Source organism: Bidens hawaiensis, unplaced genomic scaffold (assembly GCF_021521415.1).
Source record: "Bidens hawaiensis isolate Kalapana, Puna unplaced genomic scaffold, B.hawaiensis_p1.1 tig00003570_1, whole genome shotgun sequence".
Lineage (NCBI taxonomy): Eukaryota > Viridiplantae > Streptophyta > Magnoliopsida > Asterales > Asteraceae > Bidens > Bidens hawaiensis.
The window spans coordinates 1026440-1047419 of NW_027491203.1; the positions used below are offsets into that span (position 1 = coordinate 1026440).

Sequence of the window (20980 nt, forward strand, 5' to 3'; positions counted from 1 at the left end):
AATTAGATTCTCCTTGCTCCAAAAATAGACAATATACTTTCTTGGACATGACGGTAGGTCTCTGAGCCCTCAAGAGAAACCCGAGAAATTAATTTACAAATTCTACACTCGTGTTATTCGGTTTACGAGAATTTAGGGGTGTTACAAGTCTACCCCCTTAAGTGCGGGTAGAGTCTCGTCATCTCGTGCTCCGATTCCCAAGTAGCCTCGGAACCTCTGCAGTTCCTCCACTACACCTTCACCTGCCTAAGCACCTTATTCCTCAGGTGGTTCTCTTTACTATCAAGAATGGCAACAGGCTGCTAAACGTAATTCAATTTCATGTCTAGTTCAATGTCATCGAGAGGTACATGCGCGTCCCTATCCGCCAAACACTTTTGGAGATGCGAGATGTGAAAAGTATGATGAATTCCTTTAAGCTCTTCAGGTAATTCCAACCTATAGGCTACCTTCCCAACTCGTTTCATAATTCTAAATGGACCGATGAATCTGGGGCTTAGCTTCTCTCTCTTACAAAACCGAATGATACCCTTCCATGGAGAAATCTTCAACATAACTCGGTCACCTTCCTGGAACTCTATAGGCCTCCGCCTTTTATCCGCATATGAGTTTTGTCTGTCCTGCGCCGCCTTCATAAAAGCTTTGATTTTGTCAAGCTTTTCCGTGGTAGCCACCACGACATCCAAGCTACCCGACTGCTTCTGTCCAAACGAACCCCAACAAACGGGAGTCCTACACCTCAGTCCATATAACATCTCAAATGGTGGCATCCCAATAGTGGCATGGGACTGTTAATATATGAGAACTCAGCTAAAAGTAAATGCAGATCTCAAATACCACCAAAGTCAATCACGCATGCCCTCAACTTATCCTCCAAGGTCTAAATGGTCCTTTCGGACTGACCATCCGTCTACGTGTGATAAGCTGTGCTGATTTGAAGTTTATTCCCCATCTAATCATGAAATTTCTCCCAAAACATAAAAGTAAAACACGTATCTCTATCCGACACAATGGACACTATAACTCCGTGCCGAGCCACTATCTCGCAAACAAACAAATCGGCTAACTAATCTGAATTACAAGTCTCCCTCATGGGTATGAAATGTGCACTCTTAGTCAATCTTTCCACCACCACCCAAATAGTAAGTATCATTCCCTCTCTTAGGTGTTCGAGGCAGTTTAGAAATAAAATCCATCGTAATGTGTTCCCATTTCAATTCTGGAATGTCTAAAGGTTGGAGTTTTCCATGTTGCCTCTGGTGCTCAGCCTTAACATGCAAACACGTCAAACACTTACTTACATACTGTGTCACATCATACTTCATCGCTGGCCACCAATAATTCTTCTTAAGATCTTGGTACATCTTCGTCGCGACCGGATGAATGGAATATCGTATCTTGTGAGCATCATCCATAATTAGGACTCTAAGTCCCTTGAAATGAGGTAGCCACAAACGACCGTCTCCCGCGTCTTCCAAGAACTTCACCTGACCCCACAAACGTTCTGACATAATTCATTCCACCTGTAAAGCCTCATTCTAAAAACTTGAGACTTGCTTCAAAATATCGGATTTGAGAATGAGCTGATAAGACTTAACAAAAATGGGTTTCGGCCTCTCCTTCTTACTTAACGCGTTTGCCACAACATTTTCCTTACCCGGGTGGTACATAATCTCCAAATCGTAGTCCTTGATCAACTCTAGCCAACGTCGCTGCCTTATGTTTAACTCTTTTTGTTCGAGAAAGTATTTCAAACTCTTATAGTCGGTGTACATAATGCAGGGAACGACGTAAAAGTAGTGCCGCCATATTTTTAGAGCAAAAACGACGGTCGCCAACTCAAGATCATGGGTGGGATAGTTTACCTCGTTATACTTTAGCAGACGAGAGGCATACGCGATAACCCGGCCACACTGCATAAGAACACATCCCAACCCCTTATACGACAGATCAGAATAAGCAACGACATCATCGGTACCATCGGGCAGAGCAAGTACCGGGGTGTGCATTAACCTCTCCTTTAACTCCTATTAAGCTTTCTCCTGGTCAACTCCCCAAACAAAAATAACACCCTTTTTGGTCAACTTAGTCAATGGCGACACAATACTAGAGAAGTTATCGATAAACCGCCGGTAATACCCAGCTAAACCCAAGAAGCCGCGAATCCCGGTCGGAGATTTGGGAGGCTCCCACTTCATCACTGCTTCTACTTTCGCGGGATCTATTAAAATGCCGTTCGGGTTTATGACATGACCTAAAAATTACTCGTCACGTAACCATAAATCACACTTAGAGAAATTTGCATAAAAGTTTTTCTTTCCTCAGGACTTCCAAAACTTCTCGCAGATGGCGGGCATGTTCATCCTCACTCCTGGAATACACCAGAATATCATCAATGAAAAAATAACGGAACGGTCAAGCATCGGCCTGCACACTCGGTTCATGAGATCCATGAAAGCGGCCGGCACGTTAGTCAACCCGAAAGACATTACCAGAAACTCATAGTGACCGTAACGTGTGTGAAACGCCGTTTTCGGAATATCTTCTTCTCTAATTTTCAATTGGTGATATCCCGACCTAAGAACGATTTTTGAGAACCAACTACCTCCCTGGAGCTAATCAATTAAGTCATCGATTCTCGGGAGGGGGTACCTATTCTTCAGCGTGAGTTTATTCAACTCCCGGTATTCGATACCCTTATGCATACTACTGTCTTTATTTTTGACGAAGAGAACCAGGGCACCCCAAGGTGAGATGCTTGGATGGATGAAACCCTTATCGAGTAGGTCTTCTAGTTGAGCAATGAGTTATTTCATTTCATTAGGAGCTAGGCGGTAGGGACCTCGTGCAACAGGTTTGGCGTCGAGCACAAGGTCGATCTGAAATTCGACCTCGCGACTCGGCGGCAGATCTTTCAAAGCATTAGGAAATACATTCGGGTAGTCCCGAAAAATAGTAACGTCCCCTATACTAATAACATCGGCCTTGACATTCAAAGCATAGATCTGATATGCCCCACAACCCCGCTGCATCCACTTTGCCGCCTTTAACATCGATATAAGGGGTGGTGCTGCACCACTCCTGTCTCCGTGAACAGTGATCTGACTCCCATCCGGAGCCCTGAGATGCACGAGTTTCTGACCACAAACAATATGAGCATCCACACTGGAGAGACAGTCCATCCCAAGAACCGCACTGGAAACTTATATCCAGAACTCGATATAACAACCCTGAATGGCTCTAGACACGGTAACAGAATTCCCTACAACAACTTCAACTTTGAACACATCATCTACGAGCTCGGGTGATTTATTTAATGTGACACATAACGTGGCAGAAACGAAACTCCTACTAGCACCTGAGTCGAACAGGATCAAAGCCTGTAGTTCATTAAGTGAAAAGGTACCTGGAGAGGTATTGTACTAATTCTTAACTAATCTAGCACGCAAAATAAATATTTACAGGAGAATATTCCTATTCGAGTTCCAAAGCATTTTAGGTTTGGTGATTCCTTATTCGAGTTCCAAAGCGTTTTAGGTTCGGTCGGCTTCACGATCTCCCATTGATTATATAACGTACAAGCTAGGGTAACCACTGAGTGGAAGGTGCTCATGTCAGTGGTCATCACTCCCCTCCGAATATCCACCGAAAGACCCTTCACGTACTTCTTGATTCTCTTGCTCTCAGGAGTAACCAGGTCCGGACACAATCGAGCCATATGATTAAACTTGGTGGTATACTCTTGATGGGTCAAGGCCCCTGCCTCCAGGGTTAGGAATTCCTGTTCAATTTTATCCAGCTCATGCGGAAGACAAAACTGATCGGTACCAGCTGCTTCAATTCCCCCCAAGTCATCCTCCTCACGGCCCTATCTCCCATGCATGGGTTAAACTATCCCACCAACATAATGCCTCAGAACGGAACGAGGTTGTAGCAAAAGTAACCATATCCTCCCCCTTACACATACTGATCTTCAGAACCACTTCCATCTCCGCACCCATTGGTGAATTGCGGAGGCATCTTTGGTACCATCAAAAGTAGGGGGGTCATATTTCTTAAAATACCCATATGATCAACCCCTTGCAGCAGCTATAGCAGTCGAACCCTGCTCTCGTCATCACTTGACTCGATCAATTCGGCCTCCGTTCGGCCCCTCTTAGCACTATCTCCCTAACCAGAACCCTTCGCAAAAAAATCTCCTCAATGGCTTTAACAACCTCAGCAACAATCTCGGGAATAGAGCTATGAACAACCTGGTAGACCTCGTCCAAAATTGCCGAACGCATCGACGGGTCGAAGGCGGGATTCTCCCCCTCTTTGTGAACCGTGGTTTCTTCCTACACGGGACTCAGATTTCCTCTTTCAGCCTCAACGAGAGGTCTACGACTACGTCTGCGAGGACGACCCCTTCTAGTCAATCGAGTGTTAGCCATTCCTTATCCCTACAAGGATAACACTTTAATAAATTTAAGCACAAGTAGTGTCTAGGATATGGAAAGTAAGTGTAGCTGCTAATAACATTGAGCACGTGTGGTTAGTTGTTTACTTTACCCACCCATCCTATTCATATTAGCATTCTACCCAGCACTTAAAGAAAATTGTAAACACTAAACATAATTTCTAATACTCGTAAAATGAAAGGTTACCTCTTGGAGTGCAGCTACACGCGATTGGCAAGTCTCTCGAACGTTGACTCTGATACCAACTTGTATGATCCCAAAACCCGGGAGTCCTACAGTTGGTAATCATTCCAAGCAAATTCAAATTTAAAAGATAAATCAGTTTCATGAAATTCAGAAATCCAAACCAAAGTATTCTTGCAGCGAAAAAGTTAATAAAAACATACAAACATTGTTCTTAAGACAAGAAAGGTAGTTTATGATTGTATTAATTATTAAAATGATGAAGATCTTCGACTAGAACTGCGTCGGGACCTCGGGTAGTCTTAAACACAATCAATCAGTAAATCCCATCCACGTTCAACCTGAAATCAATCTAACATACACATAAAGTCAGTTTGAGCTAAGTGATTTCATGTTTTTATAATTGAAAGTTATCAAAGAATAGATAAACTGTTAGGGGATTTTTAAACATCCATTCTCCCCAAGGAAAGTCAAACTTTCCCGGGACACATCCATCTTAACCCCCAATAAGGGAATTAAGGAATTTTATAACATCTCTTCGACCCGGTCATGGCTTAACAAAAACAACCTCTTGGTGGCCACAAACACACATCCAAATAAAACAATCATAAATCATACAAACTTCCAAGCATAGAGAGTAAAAATAACATAAACTATGCAATATCATCTGAACGGTTCAAAAGGGTAAAATCGTCAGAAAGTGTGTATGCTAGCCCAAAACGTAAAACATTTAAAAAGGGGCATCATGAAACTCACCTGAAATGAATCACAGAAATATCACAACTGGATCCTCTAGTTAATCACTCACAATTCTCAAGCCTGCCAAGTTAAAGCACACAACAATCACTAAGGAGACCGCAAGGACTCGCTTACTCTACAAGACGTGCTAACGGGATTGGATTTACCCATGACCTCACCCAACATTCATATTCATCCACATCAGCCCCCAGAATCCTTAAATTACCCTAAAATCCCTTCCAATATACTTACCACCAATGGTTCCCCAAACTATGTCTGTTTTACGTTAATTGTGTCGAATTCGTGCATTAACGAACCGATTAACCAGCCGCCAACCAAACCAGCCCCATTTTGATAACATTTGACAACATTACAGGCTACCCATCAATATTTAACCACCCAAATTAAAGGGGTTAGAAATCTCATCGTTTTCCTCTTTAATCTAAAATTAACCGATTTTACGCGCTACTACAAATCGATTAAGGAATCACCAACCAAACCATCCCCTATAACCAAAAAATAATTTTCCTACTATTATTAAACTAACATAAGACCCCTCAAACTGATCGGGTTGACCATTCCTTCAAACAATACCCGAATGACAACAATTAACGATTTCAACATTCAATAACCCTAAAAATCGGTTTTTATCAATTGACCTATCAAAACAACTCCAATAGTCATGAAATTTTAGTATGATATACTAGACAAACCTGGGGATATTTTGACACTAAAAAATCCAAATTTTGACCTCGGGAAGCATTCCAAATGATTTTATTCCGAATCTGTCCCTAGTTCAAGAAACGGATTAATTGACCATTGTAACGACCTAGATTATGAAATTAAATAATATGGGAGTGAGTACACGCCTTGAAGTACCTCCAGGAGCTTGGAATTGAATTTCCTTGATCAAAAAGGAATGGTTTGGAGGGGATGGTGGCAGCAGACGCTACTAGGGTTTAGGGGGGAAAGGTTTGGGTTATTATATTGAAAAAGTTACATTCCGTTTTATTCGGTTTACGAGAATTTAGGGGTGTTACAGTTAGTCTTCATATGTTTTTGTATTTAATTAAAATAAGTTATGATGTCTTATAATTCATGTAAAATTATCATTTATTTATAAATACAACATTTTCATTTCATTAAATTTATATGACGTTATGTATATATTATGTTTTTAAATACGTTCCACCCGTTTGTAACACGGTTACCATCCTAGTATATTATAAAGCATTAAGAACATTTTTTAAGACACAAGGATGTTAAGGGCAAACTTGTCACGTTGTATACTATGTTCCATTAATTGATCGTTGCTAATCCTTTCATTATTTTCAGTTTCATGAAATGAAAGTCATTAATATGCAAGTAATGAACGCTCAATTGAATCAACTTTTGGTAATCGTTCATCAGTTGAATCAATTACACCAACGATTTACTAATTGAATTCATTTGAAATCATTTGTTATGGTTGGTGCCCTTTTGTCCTCCTTCGACAAACGTTTTCTTCGACAACCCACAAATAACAAACAGATTCATTGTTATTTTGGCTAACCTAAACCATTAAAAAGATAGTTTATTCCAGTTTAAATAACATAGTTTAAAATCAAAATTGCCTTGATTTTAGTTTACAAAAGTATATTTTATAAGTTGCATGTGCATACTCAATTAGGGACCTAACTGAAAACTTACAATTACAAAACAGATGAAGAATCATAGCCTCGCAAAACAATATTAAAATTGAACAAAATACAAAGACATAACAAGCCTGTAGACTGGAGATGATGATGATGAACATGGTGTTAGAATACGATTGGTGCCCTAAACGAGTGTCACTGGAATAACTATATGGTTATCAGAATGTATATAAAAGATGTAGCTGAAAATGATCATTGAATTTGCGGTTGAAGAACCTATTTTCAATTATTTGATGCAGAGGAGAACCCTTAATACAATGATTTTAAGAGAAACCTTTTGCATCCCAAAATATGCAGTAATAACTTCATTAAATATAATTTGATGTGATCTATGGGAAGTTGTAAATGGTACGAAGATATCATCCTACCCAGAAACGATGTGAACCGGGCAATAGGCAAGCAGAGAGTCAAAACGGGTAAGGCGTTTTATGTTCTCAAGACTACGATTAAAGAGGAGTTGTTAGAGCACATCCGAGATTTTCAAACACCAAAAGAAGCTGGGCTAGCATACAAAATAACAAACATGGCAGCCTATTTATACTGCTACAGTACCCCGTATAAGTCCATGATCAGCGTATAAGACTTATACGCCCGTGTAAGTCTTATACGGATGATTGCGACTTATGCGCTACAAACAATTTACACAAATGACATTTTGAGTCCTTTAAACAATACATTTGACATATTTAGCCCACCATACGTAGCATTAGACAATAATTCTCTAACATGTAGGCAGGGCCGACTTTAAGGGAGGGTCGGGTGGTCGACGGACCCCGACCCCACACCCCGATAGGCCCGGTTTATTTTTTAAAAAACTATATATATTTTTTATGAAAAATAATATGTATATATAATGTTTTAACACAATTACACAACCACTAGCTTGGTTTAGTTGCAAAGGGTGTGTCTTTCAACAAAAAGGTTGTGGCTTCTAACCTCACTTGAGACATTTTAACCTTATTGTTATAAAAAAAATTACACAACCAGATCATAAGGCCCAAAAAATTAAGGCTTATAAAAAATTAAATTGTTTAACCCAACAAGATACCCCTTTTTGTTAAGGCACACAAAAATTTTCGCCTTCAGCCCAGAAAATTTTAACCATTCTCGGAGCCGGGCCTGTTTGTAGGCTGTCTTAAGGGACCACAAAGCGTCATCTTACTTTTCTGCCCAATTTTTGCAATTCATCCCTATAGTTCTTTCGAGAATCCTTTTTATCCCTCGATTCAAGACTTCCACTTGCCCACTGGTCTGAGGATGATATAGTGTTGCCAAACGGTGGTGAACTACATATCGTGCTAAGACTTTATCCTGTTGGAACCGGTCTGCCCAAGAAACATATTATAATTGATGTGGCTAGTACGCTATGATCTAAGTCGGGTCATACCCAATAACAAGCTAGAAAAACAACACGATATTTATTTTAGATATGATCTAACAAATAAATATTAACACTTACGATATTTAGAAAATGGGTTTCTAAATATTTGCACTTGAGAAAACCATAAATTATATGGTTGATTTATTTAGAGAGATTATCTTATGATATTATTTAAGTTGGATAAATAATATATGTATATGTATATATATCTATATGATAATTGTTATGGTATGTTGCATGTAACTTATGACATGTTAAAAGTGTTACATGTCACAAAGTTTCAATAGTTAAAACCTGCAACTAGTACATGGGGTAATAGATGAGAAACATAATTTAATAAAGAAATGGGGGTGGGCATAATGGTGGGAGACCTCCCACCTCCTTTTAAACCATTTATCTCTCTCTATTTCTTCTTGGTACAACACAACCATAAACCATTCAAAATACACGCCATTTTTTAATTCTCTCCCTCTCATCTCTCTCTCTCTCTGATTTCGGCCAAGAAGAACGAAAGAAAGGAATAGATTTTTCTTGAGCAAGTGTTATCAAATCCTAGAAAGAAAGGGTGTTTTTAGTGGCTTGAAGGGTATACAAGCTTGAGGTTCTTCCATCTTGAAGACATGTTATTCAAATCATCATCTCCTTCATTTCTTGGGTTCTTGAAGGTATATTACATAAACACCCTAAAGTTGTTTATATTGTTTTAGTGCATGATTTGGTGTCGTAGCCTATAGATCAAGTTAGAGATAGTCTAGTCTGTATATTTAATGTAAAATGGCCATTCGCTATGGATTGTATAGCGAATGGATGCTCATTAGTTAAGTTATAAGCTCATTCGTTAAGTAATATCACGAATAGAGGTTTAATCTTTAATTTATTCCCCATTCGTTATGGAGAGATAACGAATGGGAAACCATTCGTGAATGGGATCACCCCATTCGTTAGTAGTTTATAATGAATGGGGTTTTTGGGGCTTTTAGTTACCCCTTGATTTTATGGTGTGGTTCACCATATGGCCGAATTATTTTATGGTGTGGTTACCCCTTGGTTTTTCAAGACTATACTTTACATGCATGTGGTAATCTTGAAGAATTAAGTCATTTGAACGATTGATTATTTTGTTTGGGCAAAACCCAAAATTTTTGGTTTGATTAACCTTTGCCGAAAATTTAAGGTTAAAAGGGGAACCATTTTGGACTTGTATTACTTGCATATTTGGATATGTATGTGGATGTTCATAACCTAGCCATGACCTTGTGTTTGGATGAATGATTGTGTGGTGATTTATTTGGTTATTAAATATGGTTGTAATATTTATTTACTTATCTGGGTTTGTAATCTATTTATTTATTTCATATTGGTATGTAATACCAAGTAGATTAGTTGTATTTCTTTTACTATTAAAAATGTATTATGATATATTTTTGTAAAAGAAGATGCAACAAAGTTATGGTATTGGTTTTCGGCCTTAATGGACCTCATATTCCAATATGGGATTTTAGCCCAATGGACAAAACCCAAACTTGGAGGCCCAAGAAAGCTAGGAGCTGAATTTGGAGCCTAAAAGGAAACCCAAATAAAGTAGAAGAGCCACAACACAAGGTGGACACTTGAGACATTTGAATGCGGGGTCAATTGGGAGTTCACCGACACATGCCTTGTGTCAATTTCGTCCCTTATGGGAGACCTTTTGGCACACCTGTTTCGGTCAACAAGTGTTGCCAAGATTAGGTGGCTATGGTTATGAACTTGTAGTTGTTTTATTTATGCTTGCTTGGTTGATTTATATTTTGTTTTATCATATTTGGATATGGATAGCTAACAACTTAAAATCAACAACTTGCATAAAATTGGTTTTATTAAAGGTTATGATTTCACAATAAAATGGGTTTTAAGAAAAGGAACTTTCAAAATTAGTTTTCAATAAAGTATCATACATTTGAATGCATGCAAATTCAAGGTACATAATTGTTTTCCTATCTAGAATTTAGAAAACTTAAATCCCTTTAAAAAACCAAGTCTAAAACCATCCTTTTATACAACACTCGAATCACTTGGGAACTCGATGTGGGATAAAGGTCACCTAACCACATTGGAGAAAACTTGTGAGTTTGAGGTGGGTTTTTCATATTTGTGGGATAAAGGTCACCTAACCACTTGTATACGCAAATTCACACGTGTGTGTAAGTAGGATGAGTTGATTTGGAAACAATGTGAATAGGGCCACTGAAGCATGGCGTACAATGGTGTTAATGGGATTAAACATGCCAACTAAACATAAGATGTCTAACCGATCGCATAAAAACTAGAAGTTGCAAAGGGTTGAAATCGTCAAACATTGACTACCTTGTTAATTTGAATGGTAGGATAAAAGTCACCTAACTACTATTTGAATGTAACGTTGGGTTCTAGATTTTAATCATTAATTGTCTTGAAGACATAAAGGGTATTAACGATTAAAATTTATTAATGATATTGAAAATACTTATATTGACCTTTGTTAAAATATGTAGATTGCCGCAATAAACAATCCAGCTAGCGCAGTTATCCCGCCCGTGCATAACCTATCACTAAGAGCTATACTCGATAAGGATCGCCTTAAATACAAAAGTTTTATAGATTGGTATTGAAACTTGAAAATCGTTCTCAAGAAAGAAAAGAAATCCTACATATTGGACGATCATATTCCCGACGAACCTAACATTGATGATTTAGATGCCTATAACGATTGGTTGAATTACACCGAGGATTCGGTGCAAGTTTCTTGTCTCATGTTGGGAACTATGATTCCCGAGATTCAAAAGGATTTTGAAAATCATGGGGCACATGACATGATCACCCAACTAAAGAAAATGTTCCTTACTCAAGCTAGGGTGGAACGCTTCGAAATGGTTCGAGCGCTTCATGCATGTCATATGGAAGAAGCCCAATCGGTTTCATCTTATGTGCTTAAGATGAAAAGCCATATTGATCGACTTGAACGGCTAAATTGTCCCGTCTCATAAGAGTTAGCAACGGATATGATCCTCAATAGCCTAACCAAAAGATTTGAGACTTTAATCATGAATTATAGCATGAATAGATGGGACAAGAGCATTGGTGACCATGTTTTCTTATTCTATTACTTTGTTTGATTTTGATTACATGTTAGGCTAAATTCTGTAAACTACCTAGGTCATGATGAACCTTAGGTTGGTTGAATTTTAATTGGGATTATGTTCGTTATGGATTTTATGTTTTAAGTAAATTGTTGAGTTTGATTTAATTGATGCATATGATTACTTGGTTTTATTTGTTTAGGTTTATTGTTTCACATTACCCCTTGCTTCATGGGATAGGGTTTTGTTAGGTCATTTACTGTGTGTTCTTAACTAGTTTGTGACTGATATGAATTAAAATCATAGAAACAATAAAACTAATCAAATAAATAAACGTGATTCTAGCATAGAAAGCTGTAAGGTGATAGGTTATCGATAGATCTTTTGTGGAAACGCCATACGAGCCAAGATCAAGCCGCTAACCCGAATACATCAATCATACGATACGTTAAATATCTTTATTGATAATTAAGGATGAATACATTATATTGGAGAATAACTTATGGAGAGTATAAATAATAACTTAGATCTCTCTCTATGTATGTACACTTAATAATGAGCATGAGCAGCATATATATAGGCCATATGCTCTCTTTCGTTAAGTTAAGCCTCGTTTGTTATGCCACCATAACGAATTAGACACCATTCGTTATGCTTTCATAACGAGTGGGTAATAACTTAACGAATAGCCTAGATAACTAACGAATGGACCTCATTCGCTATACAATCCATAACGAATGGGCCATTTTACATTAAATACTCAACCTAGACTATCTATAACTTATTCGATTGCTACAGACACCATAACCTTGCACTAACAAACTCCCCATTTTCCGTAGCTCTCGAATACTTTAACTGCAAATCACCAGTCACAAATCATGCACTAACATCTTTGTAGGTCAGGATTGCTAGATTTAGTTCTTCGTAAGGAGTCTGTCTAGGTTTGATTGTCAGCTTAGTCTATTAAGTCAGTTGATTCTGCTTATCTTTCTTTGATTTACGCGCTGTAAGGTAGGATTTCGCCATAAAGATACTTAAACATAAGCAATTAAATAACGTAAGGAAGTATAATATTTAGAACCGGTATGTCTTAAAACTTGTTAGAGACTCATAGGTGTCTTCTTGAAGGGTCAAGGGTCCTGTTCGGGTTTTCTTCCAAGGGTTTATCTTACGATCTTAGTTCCATAACTTAATTTTTCTAGTTGAATTGATAGCCATTACTTAGGGGTATCTAGCCTAGGTAGTTACTTTTATCATCAGAATTAATCTAAGTAATTAATAGGTTTATCAAATTTTAATTAGGGTTTTAAGAGTTTATTAATATAATAATTAATTAGGGTTAAAATAATCATTATAGTTTATTATTATTTAATTAATTAGGGTTAGTTTTAGTTTAATATTAATTAGTTTAACCCCCCCCCCTTTAATAATAATATTTAAATAGTTGTGTCAGTTAGTTGAGTCTAATTTGCTAGTTATGTAATTTAAAGAGTCTCGTAGGTTCGATATCCGGACTTACTTCGTTGTATTAGAGTCGACCGGTACACTTTTCGGTTAGTAGTTTAAGTTAAGTTAAGAGTCTTGAGTATTACTTAGTGTCTAGATTAGCGTGTTTTTATTTGACTACTTTTAGCACATCGGTAATGTATATGTATGTATGTCGTATATGTATGACTTACACGCTTGAAGGACTTATATGCTAGAATGACTTACACGTCTACAAATTATATGGGCTTGAATGATATTCCAAATAAACAAAATATAAATAGCATATACGTACGTAAACAGTGGATACATACTTATATGATATGAGCTAAAGATAAGTAATTAATTAATAAAGAAATGTAACGTTTAAAATGGGAAATGACCTATAAATATGACATAATTAGGAGTAGTTAAGTGATGCTTCTTAATTGATATACAGTTATCCGTGCACAACTCAAGAAGAGTATTACCGTAAATTCAGAAAGGAATCGCTTACAAGTGAGTTTCTAGCCCCATTTTCTTGTTATGTTTTCGGGGCTGTGTGCATACTCGAGATGATTAGTTAATACACTTACCTTAAGTGGTAAGTGTATGTTATGTGAATGTTTGTAAAGAATGTATGAATGATATAGATGGGTATGAACGAAACTGTATGAATAATAGTATGAAGAGATATATGTATGAAGGTATGAGTAAAGGGAAAGGAGGGACCACACCCTTAGAATATCTAAGAGGATAGGGACCAGACCCGTTTAATAACTGAGAGGATAGGAACCAAACCCTTATAATATTTGAGAGGATAGGGACCAGACCCTTATAATATCTGAGAGTTTATAGGGCGAAAGGCTCTTAAAAACGTATAATTAAATATGAAAAGTAAGATAAAATATGAAGGTATGAATGAAAGAAAGAAGGTACGTACTTATGTATATACGAACGAAAGGTAAACATGTTAAGTAAGTAATGCGTATCTTCGGATACAAAGGAGTAAGTATGTGAACGTATTGTATGTTACCTGATTAACTAGAACTCACTCAGCGTAGCTGACTTTTAGTATGCACGCAGGTAAATAGATTAAAGCAGCTGGCTTGAGGGAGACACATGGCATGATCTGAAGAGGCTGGCATTTGAAGAAGAATTGTCATGATGTTTTATTATGATGTTTTATGTTATGATTTAAAGACAAAATTTGAATGTTTTGTAATGAATGGTTGACTTTTATTATTCCACGAAAGTTTTTAATTAACTCTGATATTTAGAACTGTGTTTATGAGTAAATCCAACGTCCAAAGTAGGGCACCGATTTAGGGGCCTTACAACAAATCCTCAATCCATGAAATTAGTTATATCAAGTTGTGGACAATAACCTGAAAAGATAAATCTAAATATTAGTATTAATATCACATAATAAATAAATTACCAATTATTGAAGATTTGAATTATGTAAACAAATGTAAAATTGATGTTCTAATTTATAAACGGAATATTTGAATCATGTTACCGGAAAAACGAAATAGGAAAAATCTCCATTGTATCTTCGATTTTGGTATAGAACGTAAAGAGATTATAATAAAAATCATATAATAATTAATATAAATACAAACAAAAAAGGAAAATAAAAAACAAGTGTAAATGAAATAAGGAATAATATGATAATCGGACATTAGAGTATCAAATAAAACCTTACCGGAAAACCTTAATAACTTCAAAATATCAATTTAATCTTGGAATTTTAATATACAACCTAAAGAGATTATAACAAAATCATATAACAATTAAAATAAATATAAAACTTTACTAGAAAACCGTTATAACTTCAACATATTAATTCAATTTTGGATTTTGATATACAACCTAAAGAGATTATAAAAAAATCATATAACAATTAAAATAAACATAAAACCTTACCGGAAAATCATATAACATTGTTATCCATTAGAGTATAAAATACAACCTTATCGGAAAATGATTAATCCCTGTAGCATCATATTTTTGATAATCTACTATTATAATAAAAGACTACTTACTTGTGTCATTTCTCACTCTCTTAGCCATTCTTATCTTTTTAAGCCTATTTTCAAAAACATAAATTTGAATTTTGTCAACTCATTTACCATGCTTTCTAAAAAAATCAAATTCTTTGTTTATTTGGAAAGCTACAATCACCATTTACTAGCTTATTAAAACTTTTCATTACATATCTTTTTTTTTTCATAACTAAGATAACATTAGTTGTTTGTTTTTTTATTATTCATATTTTTGTTGACTATATTTTGCTTAATGTGCAAAGCTTAACATTTTCATTAAATTCACTTTATTTAAAATTTATAAAATTAAGAGAATTTTAGGTAAATGTTAAAACCATTATTAATTTTAGCTAAAACTTTGGAATCCTACAATTCTGGTTTTCTTGCTAAAACTCTAATCATACGAATAATTATTAGTTTTAAACATTAAAATAAAGTATTAAATTATGTTTTGTTTCCTTAGTAATACATGTATAAGTTTAAAAACAATCATGGTTTACTAGGTGTTTAAAATTTCAACAACTTTTTAAAATGAAATTATCTAATCACACAGGATATGTATCAAATTATAAACATTCACTATTTAATACTTTTAACTATTATAAATGTGAGTGATTTAATTTTTTAGTTTTCCCTAAATATAAATCAATAGATTATTTTAGGTATATTTTTTTAAGGAAGAAATCAATGGTCTAATATGATTAAGCTATAATTACAGCTTTTTTAATTTAATCTGGTCAACTCATTTATCATGATTGTTTCCTGTAAATCTGAATTCTTTCATTATTTTTTAAAACTACAATCATAATTTTTTAATTGTTTTAAATAATATATATATATATATATATACCAACTTGCAACTTCTCTTAAAATAATCACTAATCACACGAGATTAGTATTCAAACTTTAAAAAAAATTATCTAATATTTTCAAGTACTATATATAAGATATATCATGTGGTACATTGCTAACGCATACAGTAATCAACGTTTTCACAACTATAGCAAACAAGTTAGTATGTATTTTTCATATTTCTGTCAATTGCATTCTTTATGTAATACTTTCAACTATTTCATATACTCATTGATTATATGACTTTTAATTGTAATAAATTAAAAAACTTGAAATATTTTAATATAGATTGGTTGGTGACAACAAATTTATCATGCTCAATCAACTTTCAATTCAATTAGTATAATACTTTGTATTAAAATTATGTTAGTATAATATTATTAAAAGTATCCAATTCAATAAAAAAAGATAACCAACATATATGTTTTTACATCAAAAAACCCGGGTTCTCATATGGACATTGATACGTTGCCTTGTCAAGAGTTACAAGCAGACATGTGTTAAAGAATTTGATTCTTGATAAACAAGGTAATCTGACCAATAGAAACACAAATGTAATGCACAAGGAATTTTCTTATTTCTAAAATATTTGTGTAATGTTTCTTTTGCAAAGCCTGTAATTCTTATATAAGTTTTAATTGTATTAACAATATATGATAATTTCGTTGTTGATTGTATATTTCTACATGTTTAAATTTTAAAATGAGAAAATTAGGATTTACATCACTATGCTTTATAGGCGGGAGCACTTTACAGGTCCCAGTTTTATTTTGCGCGTTGTGTGCCATTGAAGCACAGAAAGACAAAACATAAGTTTCTCTTTTAAAATTTTCATCAATTACCCATGTAATACACGGTCTCAAACTAGTAATAAATAAAAAGAAATTTCATTTACTTAAGGGTGTGTTATTATTTAGTTAAGTTTACATAAATGATAAAGTGTGGACTTGGGCAATAAAATATGGAATAAGGGATGGTGATGGGCCTTAGGTTTATAGGCTTAAGGGTATATAAACTCACTTAAACCTCCCTAAAACCCTAAAACCCTCATTTCCATCTTCTAGCTTCCAAACACACTCAAAAACACACACAAAAACTCTCATCCGTTACGGACCAGATTTAGATCCAAAACAAGAAGGGTTTTTGTTAGATATTTCTTATACAAGCAAGTAAAACGTCCATAATCGTACGTTGAAGCTAACCCTTAGCCAAAATACGCCAAAAAGGAACGTTTTATATATAAAGGTTTAGTTTTTGAAGACGGTTTGCCCTCAAATTCGGTACAAAGGCAAATCGAGCCTTATTAAGTAGGAAAGTTATGAACTTGGACGTAAACGAGGTGTTTAGGAATGAAACGGAACAAACGAGTGACGTTTGGACCTTGTTAACGCAACGAAACAATGTCGTTTAGTACAAGGCTCGTTCCTTATGCAAAACGAGCGGAAAGGAAAGGCTGGAAAGTGACGAAAATGTAACCCATATTTGAATCGGGTCCTTAAGAAACCTGATTCAAAGATAATATAATCGAATCAAATGGCTAGAAAAAGTATTTGAATCGAATGGCCAGAAAAAGTAATCGAATCGCATAAGAAATGTAATCGAATCGAATGGCAAGAAGAAGTAATCGAATCATGGGTGATTCGATTCGATTAGAATTCCCATTCGATTAGAATTGATAATTCGATTAGATTAGTTCAGACTTAAGTTTTCTGATGAAATTTTATGAAAGGGATGTTGATGAAAATAAAATTTTCCAAGCTGACCTGGCAGCTTGACCCCAGCCAGGGGCTCTGCCCTTTGAACCCTTCTAGGGGATGCTGTCCCTAGACCCCGATGTAAGGGGTGCTGCCCCCAGACCCCCGTAGCTAGGGGTTTCACTAACATAAAAGTAGGATAAAGTTCGAGTTAGTTAATTAACACTTAAATTTATTACACAGTTAGTCGTGTGCAGCTAAGGAAGGGTGTTTTCATTAACTCAGAGAAGAACAAGACCCATGTGACTTTCTAGCCCCCATGATGTTGTCGTGTGCCCGAAACCTTTATAGTATAAACTTCTAGTGAGACCTCGGTTAAGATAATGAGAATGGTTAAGGATTGTAAGATAGAGTTAGAGGGACGTGAGTTCCCTGTTACCATGTATGTTATGACCTTTGAAGGGTTCGATGTGGTTTTGGGATTGGATTGGCTGTCTGATTTTGAGGCTCAGATAGTGTGTAAGAGTAGGTTGATAAGGTTAAAGTCCTTGGATGGTGGTACGGTGACGGTTTATGGTGATAAATAAAGTTCATGGCTTAATGTCATTTCGATGATAAAAGCTGAAGGTTTGCTAAGACGAAGGTATGGTGCCTACCTGGCGTATGTTATCAAAGCTACGACCGATATGAAAGAAGTGAAAGATCTTCTTGTTGTGTGCGGCTACCCAGAAGTGTTCCTAGAGGATCTTCCGGTGTTGCTACCGGAGCGAGATGTAGAATTCCAGATAGACTTAATACCAAGAGCACAGCCTGTCGCGAAAGCACGTTACTGCCTGGTGTCATCCGAGATGAAGGAATTGATGTCCCAACTGCAATAACTCCTCGATAAAGGTTTTATAAGACCGAGTGTTCCCCGTGGGGCGCACTGGTGTTGTTTGTTAAGAAGAAGGATGGAAGTATAAGAATACTTATAGACTATCGTGAGTTGAACAAGCTTATAGTGAAGAACAGATATTCGTTGCCACTGATAGATGATTTGTTTGATCAACTACAAGGTTCGATTTTGTTTTCACGAATAGACGTTAGATCAGGCTATCATCAGTTGAAGGTGAAAGAGGCAGACATCCCTAGAACAGCGTTTCGGACGCTATATGGACACTACGAGTTCCTCATGTTGCCGTTCGGTCTAACGAATGCTCCAGCAGCATTTATGGACATGATAAATAGGGTATGTCGGCCGATGTTAGACAAGTCAGTTATTATTTTCATTAACGGTTAATTGATTTACTTCAAGAGCGAATCTGACCACGCTGAGCATCTTAGAGAAGTATTGGAGACCTTGAAGGAAGAGAAGTTTTATGCTAAGTTTTTGAAATGCGCATTCTAGTTGCGTGAAGTGCAGTTTCTAGGTAACGTAATCAATCATGAAGGGATTACTGTGGACCCATCTAAGATCGAGGTGATAATGAATTGGAAGACTCTGTAAAACCCGACCGATATACACTTTTTCTTATGGTTGGCTGGCTATCATAGGAGATTCATTGAAGGCTTCTCCAAGATAGCCACACCGTTTACCGGCATGACCTGAGAGTCTGTAGTATTCAATTGGGGTAAGTTCCAGGAAGAAGCTTTTGAGGAATTGAAGAAAAGACTCACACAAACTTCAATCCTTTATCTACCCGATGGTGACGAGGATTTGGTTTGTACTGATGCCTCGCATCGTGGGTTAGGTTGCGTGTTAATGCAACGAGGAAAAGTGATAGCTTATGCGTCCAGACAGTTGAAGGTTCATGAGAATACCTACCCGATGCATGAATTAGAGTTAGTAGCAGTGTTGCATGCTCTCAAGATATGGAGACATTTTTTGTATGGCACTAAGTGTACTATTTAAACATATCATAAGAGTTTGAAGTACTTCTTCAAGCAGAAAGAGTTGAACATGAGACAGAGGAGATGGTTGGAGTTGATAAAGGACTATGACTGTGATATCAAATACTATCCTTGTAAGGCTAACGTGGTCGCTGACGCACTAAGCTGTAAGAATGAAGAAGCCGTTGCAACCGTGAAGTCTTATAAGTTGATCATTAACTCAGATCTCTTCGAAGAGATCATCAAGGTACAGTTTGAGGTGCTTATAAATGAAGGGCTAGTGAAGAAAGAAAGATTATGCGCCATGGAGATCTTAGAGGCCGAATCCTAGAGGTAGCTCATAAGTCAAGATACTCGATCCATCCAGGATCCACCAAGATGTATCAGGATCTAAAGAGAGACTACTGGTGGCCGGGTATGAAGAATGATGTAGTAGATTATGTCAGTAAGTTCCTGACTTGCTTGAAAGTTAAAGCTGAACACCTGAAACCTTATGGGAAGATGCAGCCTTTGGAGATACCTGAATGGAAATGGAACACATCATCATGGATTTCATAACTAAGCTACCGCATAGCTAAACATCATGATACCATTTGGGTGGTAGTGGACCGTCAAATGAAAAGTGCTCACCATTTGCCTATACGAGAGGCCATCTCGTCAAAAACGTTAGCAAATGTGTTCATAAAAGAGGTTTTGGCCAAGCATGGAGTTTCGTTGTCAATCGTGTCTGATAGAGATACTCTCTTTACTTCAAGATTTTGGAAGAACTTCGATGAACCTATGGGAACAATATTGAACATCAGTACGGCGTATCATCTTCAAACAGATGGGTAGTATGAAAGGACGATCCAAACCCTGGAGGATATGATACGTGCTTGTGTTTTAGACTTGGGAGGAAGTTGAGATACGTGCTTGGTATGCCACCATTTGAGATGTTGTATGGTAGACGTTTTAGAAATCCTGTATGTTGGGGAGAGATTGGTCTGAAAGAGATTAGAAGTTTAGAGGTTGTGCAAGAAACCTCCTCAAGGTTAGAGCAGATCAAAGCAAGAATGAAAGATGCTCAAGGTCGTCAGAAATCCTATGCTGATAAGCGGCAACGACCAATTGAGTTTAGCATTGGTGACAATGTGATGCTCAAGGTTTCGCCTAGGAAGGGAATTATTCGTTTCAGGAAGAGGGGAAAGTCAAGTCCAAGGTATATTGAACCGTTCAGAATCATAGATCGTGTGGGCGGAGTGGCTTACAAGCTAGATTTACCCAAAGAATTAGAAGGAATTCACTCTATCTTTCATGTTTCTCATATGAGAAATGTCTAGCTGATGACACGGCTCATGTGCTATTAGTAGACATTGAGGTTGATGAACAATTAAACTATATAAAACAACCTGTAGAGATCGTAGAGCGCAAGGAAAAGAACTCCGTCATAAAGTTTTCCCTTTGGTAAAAGTGATATGGAAGAATCGTAAGGGATCGGACGCTACTTGGGAACTTGAAGA

At 36.5% G+C, this 20980-nt stretch overlaps 1 protein-coding gene across 1 annotated transcript; it reads right to left on the reverse strand.

Moving 5' to 3' along the window:
• Window positions 1–302: 302 nt before the first annotated feature.
• On the reverse strand, window positions 303–2009 carry LOC143623849 (uncharacterized). Its single transcript, XM_077094659.1, has 2 exons — window positions 1554–2009; window positions 303–788 (listed from the first exon to the last, which is right to left on the reverse strand). The coding sequence occupies exons 1-2, from the start codon at window positions 2007–2009 to the stop codon at window positions 303–305; spliced, it is 942 nt and encodes a 313-aa protein (XP_076950774.1).
• Window positions 2010–20980: the final 18971 nt, after the last annotated feature.